The following is a 10682-nucleotide window of genomic DNA, read 5'->3' on the forward strand; positions in this document are numbered from 1 at the left end:
GGGCGGGCGGGCGGCTCCGCGCCGCCCCCCGCGCTGCCCCCGCCCTGCGCGGCCCGGTGCGGAGCGGAGCGGGCGCGCGCGGAGCCGGCGCTGCCCGTGCGCCACGCGGGCCCGCGGCGGGGAAGGCGCGCGCGCGGCTCGGACAGAGCCCCTATAGCGCGGGGCTGGGGCCGCTGCTCGCGGCAAGGCACCCACACCGCTGTCCAGCACTCCTTCAACTCACCGGGTTCAGCACGTGGCCCCAAAGCCCACAGCTTAGTCTGAAATTCACCCCCGGATAACAAGGAAGCAACCACACATCTGCACAGCCCTATGGATAGCCATAGGGTCAAGGGACACAGAAAGGACTGCAGCTTTGGCCACAGAACGGCCCTGTCATTAGCACCCAGGAGAGCCCTTGGCTCCCCGCAAGAGCCCCAGGAAGCCCCAGGCAAGCAGCGAGGGGCAGGTTGGTGCCCAGCGCTCCCCTCCCCGCTGAGGCTCTGCTCCCCGTGCAATGGGGCCCAAGGGTTCCAGAACTGCCCTGTGCAACCAGCTTATTAGATGCTGGCAGGAGTTAAACAAAATGACCCGATTAATCGAGAATGATGGGTCAGAAGACCACATCAGGATATCTAATTCAAGCCTTTGTGCAGACTCATCAGTCTCAGGATGGGCAGCTATGAGCCATGAGCTGGAAACCACCGTCCCCTGGTGACCACAGAGCCCGTGGACAAACCAGGTGACAAGAGAGACCAAATCCCACCCCCCCACTCACTGAACAGAGCATCTGAGTCAAGAATCCTACAAGACTTTTCTGTTGACAAAGTTACCAAAACCCTGCTCTGAGGCAGGTAACCGTTTGCACCACAGCACATCCCTGCGAGCAGCAGACAGGAACATGCAGCCCCTTCCCAGCACAGTCTGGAAACGCAGCACGTGCTGCCATGGCTTCAGCCATGCACAGCTCTGCTGCCCATGTCCCCCATTGCTGTCCATGGTTCAACCGCACTCACCACATCTTCCTGCCTTCTTGTCCATGGAAAAGATTTCTGAATCTCCTCCTCTCCCAACTCCTGTGGGCATCATCCCTAGTTACTCATCTGACATCCCTTTGAAAGACAGTTCCTTCCTTCATCCCACTTTTTGAAGTGAATGAAGTTTTTCACTTGCAGACAACTCAAGTTTTCCTTCTTGTACCAGCAGAGCCAAGGGTTTCCTCAGCCACTGCAGTGACGGCATTCTGTATTTTTAATGGAGTCATTTCCCGTGCACTTCCTTCACAAAGTTTCTGCCCAACATTACCAAGAGCTCTCCTGGGTCACATTTCATAGATGGCATTAATGGAACATGCAGAAGGTAGTTATTTAATCAAGAATTTCCTTTCTATTACTAGGAAGTAGGAAGGGAAAACACATTTGTAATTTGGTTTTGCACAGTACAGCAAAGAATTTATTCCATGCACTATGTCAAGTCTATAAGGCAGAGAAGTTCAAGAGACATGTTGATCAGGAAACACTGAAATGGACCAAATACCATACCCATTTAGGTGCTTTCTAGCCTGCTTTCCTAGAAAATTGAGGCTAACAGTTACATTTTTCTGTCTGTCCTCCAAGTCCTCTCCAGACACTTTAGGATTTGCAGTTGGACCATTTCAATCAAATTGGACTAAGCAACAGAACTCAGAACCATTGCATCCATCCATACAAGTTTTGTGTAAATTTTTACCTATGACAAGAAACTAAAATTGAGGAGAGAAGCTGCAGGGGGTGATTTACACGTAGCCCTTCTGGAAGGTGCGTCTTCGTTGGCCATAGTCCCAGCCAGGCACTCAGCACACACGGAGCTGAAGCAACCGCAGCACTTGCTGCCTTGTATCCTGCCAAGACTTAGGGAATTTGAAGAGAAAGAAGGTGGAAAAGGGAGGTACCAAGAGAAGGGTTAGTACCATTATCCCCATTTTTGAGATGAGGTCAGATACTTAAACATGAAACGTTACAAGGCAGGGCGGATGAGCAAAGCCAACGTTTTGCTGCTGCTCCAGAGCCCTGGGCGCTCTTCTGAGCCCTGCGCTCCTGCACCAGCTTCAGCACCGCTCTGACCCCTGCCAACTGTCTTGGTTCCTTCAAGAGCAGGGAAGTGTTCGATATTCCTTTCACTGGGTCAGCTTTCTGCCAACTAAGGAGGCTAAAGAACAGACAAAGAAACCAGAGGCCCAGATAAACACCCGAGCTGCCGAAACAGGAGTGCGGAACTGCCCATTCAGGAGAGACCGGTGACCACGGAAGGGAATGGAAAGGATTCCTTTGAGCAGGAGCAACCTGTTGAGCTGTTCGATTGACTGAGATGTCTCCTCGCTGCCTTTGAAGTCCAGCAAGGACTCCTTGTGGATGCTTTCTCATGGCCTGCATCCACCTGAGGCTTCGCAATTAGCCAGCTGAGGAACAAGATCCTGCCTCCTACACCTTCCTATTGACTATAAACACAGCCCTGGCTCCCAACTCAAATTAGATACTGGGAAAAGCTCCACTCAGGCCAATGTTTTAAAGAAATTAGGGCTTTGAGATGAAAATAGGCACTTAAGGATTTTTTTTAAAGGTGCCTAAACAGATTAAAGTATTTTACCAACAAACAGGTATTTTCAAATCCCCTGTTGCTCTTTTCAGATGCCTAAATACTCTTAGAGTGCCAAGTATGTTGCCCAAGGTCACAGGGAAAATTTATTTCAGAACAAAGAATGGGACCTGCATCTTTTGGTGCAATGCATGAAGTTTTGTGCTTTGGCTTTCCAGTGGTCTGCTGATACCAACCCCTGCAGTCCTTGCCCTTCTCTTTGCCCTAAAAAAAAAAAAAAAAAATTAAAAATTGACTGATTTTAGCATGGATTCCTAGGAAAATGAAGTTTATGAATTTCACTATCTGCCCCTAATCAATTTTGAACCAGTTTGTCAAATACCAGCGTAGGATGCTAACTTTAAACACAATTAAGACTGCATCAGATCCATGTAAATTAGCTTTTCCTTAAACCAAGAGAGAATAACTTAGTGCACCAGCTGAGGAAAAGGCAGTTTGGAATCAACATCACACCTTTGTTTGGTGCAGAGAACTGGTCAGCCAGCACATATCTTTCTTTGCACAACACATATCCTTGAAAAAGCAGATTATCACCGCAGATATTTTTTTTAAATAAAGGGAAAATTCTTATAAACTATATTTTTTTTGTAGGTAAAGGAAATCCCAAGGATGTCCTGAATAAGCTACTTACTCGTATTTCATTGAACTAATGCTGGAATGCTGAAGAATATTAGCAGCTACAGGGTTTTCCCAAAAAACTTTTCATCATACCCTCCAGCACAACTCCTCCAGCTCCTTCCTTAGGAAAAGCAGGCCTAAAGCAGTCATATTAAAAAATCAACAGTATTGCTACATCCTGTAATTTAATGGGGTGTTTTGCAATAGCCTTTCTAAAGGCTGCAACTGCTGGAATCAAAAGACCACAGGAGAAGTTTGGCTTTACTTCTGAAACTGTTTCCAGGCATCCATGTTTTTTGACAGCTAAGGGAATCAGGAAACAAGGGTCCTTTGGAATCTCATTCATATGGACTGATTTTTAGAAACCAATATTCTAAGCCTTCTCTAAAGCAAAAAGAAGCCAAGTAATTATTTCTCTACTGTTGCACCCCTTTATGTTTCTAAAAGATGACAGGATTTTAGTAAGTATACATTAAATGTTCTCAATACTGTTTGTTAAATGCACTAGCATTTTTATAAAGTGTATGTTTTACATCATACTATCTGTGTAAATTGTGGCAACTATTTCCTCTATCAAAGTTTTCATAAACAATCCTTTGTAATGAGAACAGCAAAGAATACTTTGAATAAAAGAGAATGAAAATCTTTCAGGGCTCCTATACATGGAGAAGGTTATAGGAATCAGAAACAAAAATTCACCAACAGTTAAAATAGCTAAACTATCTCTGGCTATGAACAGCCACACATATGGGGAACACAGAGCTCAGATCCAAAGAAAGCAATTAAGTAAAATCAATGCAAAATTGCATCAGAGTAATTAATATCTGATCATAAGAAATACTTAGATTTCTTCCTGGACTCCTGAAATTCAGACCTTACCAGTGCTGTCTTAATTTTTTTTCTTTATACTTACTTTCTACACTGAAGACTATATTGTAGGGCCCTCTGGCTGAAAAGTATAGAAGCAGACAGGACTTCCTTCAGAGCACATCAAGATTATTCCTTAATCAGCTGCCGGATGCAATTTGATTTGAGAGACACAAAGTACTGGCTCTTTTTCAGGAACAGAGTGCCCTGTTTCTTGTCTCACTATGTCAAAACAGCAGCCCCTAGTACCCTGCTCGCATCCATTTTACACATCTGTGCATAGACATAAACTGTCCAACAAAATCCCCTGGAATCTGTGATGTTTGGGCTCAGGACAAACCAGAGAAAGGACATAGGCCCCTCAGCCAGAGGCACACATTTACAGTCCTGTTAACAGTAGCTTAAATGGAAAGCAAAAGACTCTTGAAGAGATAGGAGGTAAGAAAAAAAACAATCATCTTAAATTAGTCTTGTCAGGTACCCATAGTCTGCAGATGCCTTCCCTTAGCTCCTGATACCTATGGAGAAACTGAAATGTTGTCTGAGGCACTTAAAGCTCAGGCCCAGCTGAGTTTTCTTGCGTAATCTTGTTCTTTCAATAGGTTTTTCAAAATATATATCAAAAGGTTGAGCCAAGAGGTTTTTTTTTTTTTTTTTTTTAGGAGGAGAGGGAGGAAGGAGATGTCCACTTGTCAACCCATTTCAGTTTTAGGACTGACACTAATTCCCCCCATATTCTGTTGTTTATTCTTGACACAGCCGCAGCTGGAGCTGCCAGCACGCTGCTGAACTCACCTGCTCGAGCAAAACGCTCCCGTTTTGCCAAGGACGCGGCTGCCCTCTGCAGGCTACGGGCTGCCAGGAGCCCTCCAGCCCCGGGAACGGGTCGGGGCTCTCGGAGGCCTGGATTTCCAAGCACAACGTTTCCGTGTGCACTGTGCATGCAACGCTGTCGGTAACACTTGGTTCTCTCGTCCCTGGCTATTGCTGCTGGAGAGCTTAGAGGAAACACAGAAGAAAAGTTCTACAATAAATATCAAAACAAACAGGTTAAATTGGGATATGCATGCCAGCTGTGTAGAAACCCATGTAAACTTAAATATACTAATACTCAGTGTTTTTTTCCCCACTAATGAGGCATAAAAATGCTGTCTTTCCTATATTTCAATTATTCAGACATGGATAAGAAATTTCCATTTAAAAATAAAAAAAATCACCCTTACAGTAAGAAAATACCATCCTTAAATATTTCAGTGGTAAAGATTAAGAAACATCAAGTATGTTAACTGCACATAGACCTTACCTGGCCCGTCCATGGCTCTGGTCTCAGCAGTCACACACACCAACTTTGAGCACCTGCCTGATGACACCACATGAGATACACAGAGACTGGGGTAACAGCTCCTGACCACAAAACCCAAAGCACACGCAGAAATACTTGACTTTGGCGCATGAGCTGCCAGGCAGGAATCAAGTGCATTGCAGCACCACTCAGAGCTCATCAGGACCAGGTTCCAACATACATTAGGCGCATGGCAAGCATAGATCTGCTGCCTTCAGCATTTCCCAGCAGCCAGGCTGAATGCCAAGCTAGACCGAAGCAGCTTGAGGCAGAAGAACAGAGATGAGCAGCAGAAACATTTCTGAATGACCCTGGCTCTGCATTGGATTTTATTTTCTTTGCTTGATGCTGGTAGAGGCTCTAGCTGGGTTTGCTAAGGCCTCCCCCAGCTGCAGATGCTTCTTACTATGGTGCTAAAGGCTCAGAAGAACAGAGCCAAGCAGCCCAGTTACACTCACTTGCTCTCAAAAGTAAAGCACTTTGGTTCAGAGCACAGCTCTGAGCATGAAATTCTACCTAGAATTAGCCAGGTGACTCCCCTCTATCCTCTCCTATAAGTAAAATAGTGTAATGGTGATGGATGTAATTGCACCTCTCAGGAAGCACCTCAGGATTTGGTTAGAGTTCCCAAAAAGGGACTGCCTTTGAACCTGAGCCTCTCCCTAATTACATCGGGGTTTAATTGTTCAAAGATAAAAATATCACATAGGATGTGATGGCCTCAGGGATGAGTCAATGTCTCAGTAAACTCAAGCCAGTCCCGTAGCTGGAAACATCTGAGAACCAACAGAGACAGGGAAGTGCTCAGGGGCTGGGGCTCTCCTGGGTACTGCCCAAAGCTTTTACATGCCAAGCAACACGCCTCAAACCTAAAGGTATCATTAGCCTGAAGTATCAGTTCATTTAGGATTCACATATTCTTCCCACCCCCAAGGATAGATATGAGATTCCTTTGAACCTCATTGCTTCAAGCCATATAGAAGCATGCAATATAGATAAAATAGGTGATCAATGCTCTCTGCTGCTGAGAACAGTTTCTCTCCACAAGCCATGCAATAAGCTCACAGGAGACGCTCACCATTTTCCCAGCTACAGGAACGATGTGATAACCACTACATCTTAACTATTAAAGAACATCCCCAGATTTTGTCAGGATGGTGTCTTTCTAGATAACTGCACTTTCATTAATAATTTAATATCAACTATGAAGCCACTACTAAATGCTTCACATAATAAACATTTCAGACAGCTGCATCAGAATTAATACTTTTTGCAATACCAAAGGTCTGTATCAAATACTATGGAAGATTTCAGTTATGCCTCAGAACAAAGATTTTGGAACTGAGACTCAGGCAAAAACTCTTAACTGTGAGCTAACAGTGAAAGAGAGATGCTGATGTTTAGAAACTCGCATAGCGGGAAACTAGCCTGATTTGTTTTGCATGATTTATATTTTATTGACTATCCATACCAGCATTTGTTTATCATTTAGCAGATTATCTGATGACATTTGGGAGATTAATAGATTGCAGTCTTAAATCCAAAGATCCAGGTAGCAAAGAGATCTTATTATGCACTGGAAAGCAAATACATACAATTGGAGCTGATCTTAAAATCACTCAGAAATCTGACAGACTCAGCACTAAGCACACAGCAAATACTCTCCCCTCAGATCCACATAGACTTCAAAGTCTGGTTGATAGACCTCAGTCTCTGCATGTACAGAGGCAAATGACTGAGGAGCCCATCCTAGAGCAGCTGGAATGCTCTTCCCTTCCCCCCCCCCCATTATTTTGGGGCAAATTCTAGTTCTATTTATACTTACACTACATTAAGCTATTTCAGTGATTGCTGTTGCAATATAGTTTAACCCTCAAGTTTATCCTCAGTCACTTTGCTTCAACTTCCAGTACCACAAGAACAAGTAAACCCATGGCCATGTTAAGCTGCATACTTAATTCAAAATGGCTAAGTGCCACGCATCTTATTTGAGAGTATTTCAATAATTTATGATATATTAGTATTTGTAGATACCATATGACACAAATCTCATTTATTTAGAGGAAAGCTTGATAAGAAGACCAGAAAGTTGAGGATATGACATGTTAAAAAAATGTCACATTTCAGTGATATGTACCCATTATGTAAGCTAAAACAATGCAGTACAGACAGTATAACTGAAGTATGAATATAAAAATACTGTAGGACAAGAATATCTAGCCCAGTACTCTGTCTTCATCAGCAGCACTGAGTGCTGAAGTAAAGAGGAACCAGTGGGTATGACTGGTAATTAAGCAATGGACTAAAGACTAGGATACTTGTAACCCACCAGAAGACAAATCAGTATCTCTACACAAAGAGCACACGTGAAACGCAGAGAAGGGTGTTAAGACCACAGAATGTTTGAAAAATGTGATTTAAAGGAATACACCATGAGCTGTCTACATGGTGCTACCAGCAAAGCAGCAAGGAGGGAGGTCAGAAAATTCATGATATAAGATGATTAAACCCAGTAGAATTAGAGTTAGAACTTCAATCCCAGTGTGTGCTTCTTGGTAACTGATACACAGAACACTTGCTTTCTACCATAAAGCTCAGAATCAACAGGGCTCAAAGATTATTTAAAGTTTCTTTAGTCCTCTCCCAAAGCAGAACCTCATGACGAGCCTCTAACATTTCAGACATCAACCCTGTTATTATAAAACATTATAAATTTCAGCAAGAAATACCAACAGATGTTGCACACACCTAACTGGTACATTTTCATCCTGAGTACAATACCGCACCTTCCAAATCCTGGACCTCCCTGAAACAGAAGTCCAGACTGCAGGAAGTTCTTCTGCAATGCTGGCAGATAATATCCATCAAGGACTGCCCTGCTGCCATCAATCTGCATAGCACAGAGATTTCCAGATAGAAAAATTAGGACATTATTTCATTGGCTCACTCCATTTAATTTGATTAAGTTCTAGTCAATTTCATTAATTCATAAGGAGGGAAAGTTAGTTTCCAAAAGCATTCTCTATCAATTTAAGTACCCTGACTGTGAAGCCATGTCTCAACTCACATTCAAGCGGAATATTAAAGTACTGCATGTGTCACAAAAAAAAAAAAAAATCAAAAACCAATCCCACAGATCAGTAACTACCTTGCATATAAAAATAACACAGCAGGGTTATAGTTTTAGTAGTACTAAAACAAGTAGCAACACCTGTATTTATTTCAGGGGAAACAGTATCAAGCATGAGCAGGCAAAAATGTATTGCTGCATGATATGACACTGGGACTCTGTCCATAATTTAATTATCTTAATGAGGACATCAAGTATCCAAGCAGAACATAATTTCAGTTGATTTCTTTTTTGTCTTGACATTGATGAAAACATTTTTCTCCTCATCGTTTTTTGTAAAGATATTGCTATAGAAATACAGGCCTGCTAATACTTGTCTACTATTTCCAACATTGAGAAATATCTTCTGATACCCAGTTAAGAATGCTTTATGAGTGCATATCTACACATATCTACAATATAAAATACACTATAGACTGGCTTCTGCAACATAGCTACAATATCAGGCTAAATATATTGGTAAGTAAATGTAGAATTACTCACACTAACTCAATTTATGTGTAATAGCCTTATGATAACCATATAACTGTGATACTTTAATTGTTTTCCTTTCTGCAAAGCATTTTAAATTGAGACATGCTAATAGCAAGCTACCTGCATGACAAAAACCTCAATTCTGCACACTGAAATTCAGTCCACACCCTACCATGGATGTGCATGTGACACTACTACCTACCACTGCTCAGCCCACTGCTGGCAACACGTTACGTTCAAACCTCCAACACTGGGCATTTGTTTTTCTTCTTTTAATGAAAGCAGAGCTTACACCTGCAATACAAGCAATATAAACAGCATGGAACTAGATCTCAAAGTGTGCTTCCTATACTAAAATACATTTAACTGTTAACAACACATCTAGGTGCATGGCAAATCCAAAGTAGATACTCCATAAATGCATCTAGAAGAGGCTTTGCCTCCTAGAGCATATTGACAGAGTCCAAGGGAACTTCTAACCTTAAAATACTAAATACAGGCTTCTTCTATTAAATAAAATACTAAATAAAGTATTAAATGCAGCCCCATTCCAATACAGTTAACACCTAAATGAAGAGGTGGGACAAATATTTCATAATATTACTATCCACAGAGAGAATTCACATATATTAAGAGATACAGAATATAACTTGATGAACCCTAGAACAATAACATGTCTGTGTATATAAAGATATAAACATATATATAAAACCCCCTAGACCTGTGCCACAGGGCACACATGGGCTCCGGAGGGTGCAGCTGGCTCCAGCACCTCAGCAGAGCTGCCGCATGCTCCAGCGCTGCTTCCAGAGGCTGCTCCCATGGGAAGCCCCAAGCCTGCAGGGGGTAAGGTCAGGGACAGCAAACTGGCACAATGAGACTCACAAATTCACAGCATCATTATGGTTAGAAATGACCTTCAGGGCTATGGAGTCCAACCATGAGCCCTTCAGCACGCTGCCTGCTAAGCTGTGTCCTCAAGCACCACATCCACGTGTTTCTGGAGCACTGCTAAAGGTGGGGACTCCCCTACTTCTTTAGGAAGCCTGTCCCAAAGCTTCACCCCTCTTTCCATACAGAATTTTTTCCTAATATCCAACCTGAATCTTCCCGGCACAACTTAAAGCCATCTCCTCCTGCCTTCCCTACAGCCATCCTGAAGAGCCGAGCTCACCCCAGCCTCCTTGCAGGGGGCTGCACAGAACATGGAGCCCTCCCCGAGCCTCCTCCGCACTAAATACCCGCCGCCGCCCGGGCCGCCCCTCATAAGGGCCGCGCTCCCGCCCCTCCCGCTTGGCAGCCCCGGCCGGTCCTTCCCGGCCGGTCCTTCCCGGCCTCCCCTTCCCGGCCCGGCCTCCTCCCCGGCCGCGGAGCGGCGGCGGTGGTGGCGGCCCCTGGCGGGGGCGGCGGGCGGCGGCGCCAGTGCCACGGTGTCGGGCGGAGCGGAGCGGCCGGCAGCGCCCGCCGGGCCCCGCATGCGGCCCTCACCCTGGAGCGGCGGCGGCGGCTCGAGGAGCTCTCGCGGGCCTCGCGGCAGCGGCTGCTGCGCTCGCGGGACACCATGTTCTCCAAGTTCACCTCCATCCTGCAGCACGCCGTGGAGGCGGTAAGGCCGCGCGCCGCCATTCCCGGGCAGCG

At 44.5% G+C, this 10682-nt stretch overlaps 1 protein-coding gene and 1 long non-coding RNA gene across 2 annotated transcripts in view; one reads left to right on the forward strand and one right to left on the reverse strand.

Moving 5' to 3' along the window:
* Positions 1–2580: 2580 nt before the first annotated feature.
* Positions 2581–9333, reverse strand: LOC112957154. Its single transcript, XR_003251160.1, has 4 exons — positions 9247–9333; positions 8227–8330; positions 4894–5096; positions 2581–2817 (listed from the first exon to the last, which is right to left on the reverse strand). It is a non-coding gene; the product is annotated as an uncharacterized LOC112957154 (long non-coding RNA).
* Positions 9334–10554: 1221 nt separating this feature from the next.
* The window catches only part of FAM160B1 (family with sequence similarity 160 member B1), a 29837-nt gene continuing 29709 nt past the window's right edge, over positions 10555–10682 (forward strand). Inside the window, exon 1 of the mRNA XM_026050582.1 lies at positions 10555–10650. Coding sequence (XP_025906367.1) covers positions 10606–10650 — 45 coding nt within the window. The 5' untranslated portion in view covers positions 10555–10605. The remainder of the gene's footprint in view (positions 10651–10682) is intronic.

This window comes from Nothoprocta perdicaria, unplaced genomic scaffold, assembly GCF_003342845.1.
Source record: "Nothoprocta perdicaria isolate Ctin4 unplaced genomic scaffold, notPer1 scaffold_7, whole genome shotgun sequence".
In the NCBI taxonomy this organism is placed as follows: domain Eukaryota; kingdom Metazoa; phylum Chordata; class Aves; order Tinamiformes; family Tinamidae; genus Nothoprocta; species Nothoprocta perdicaria.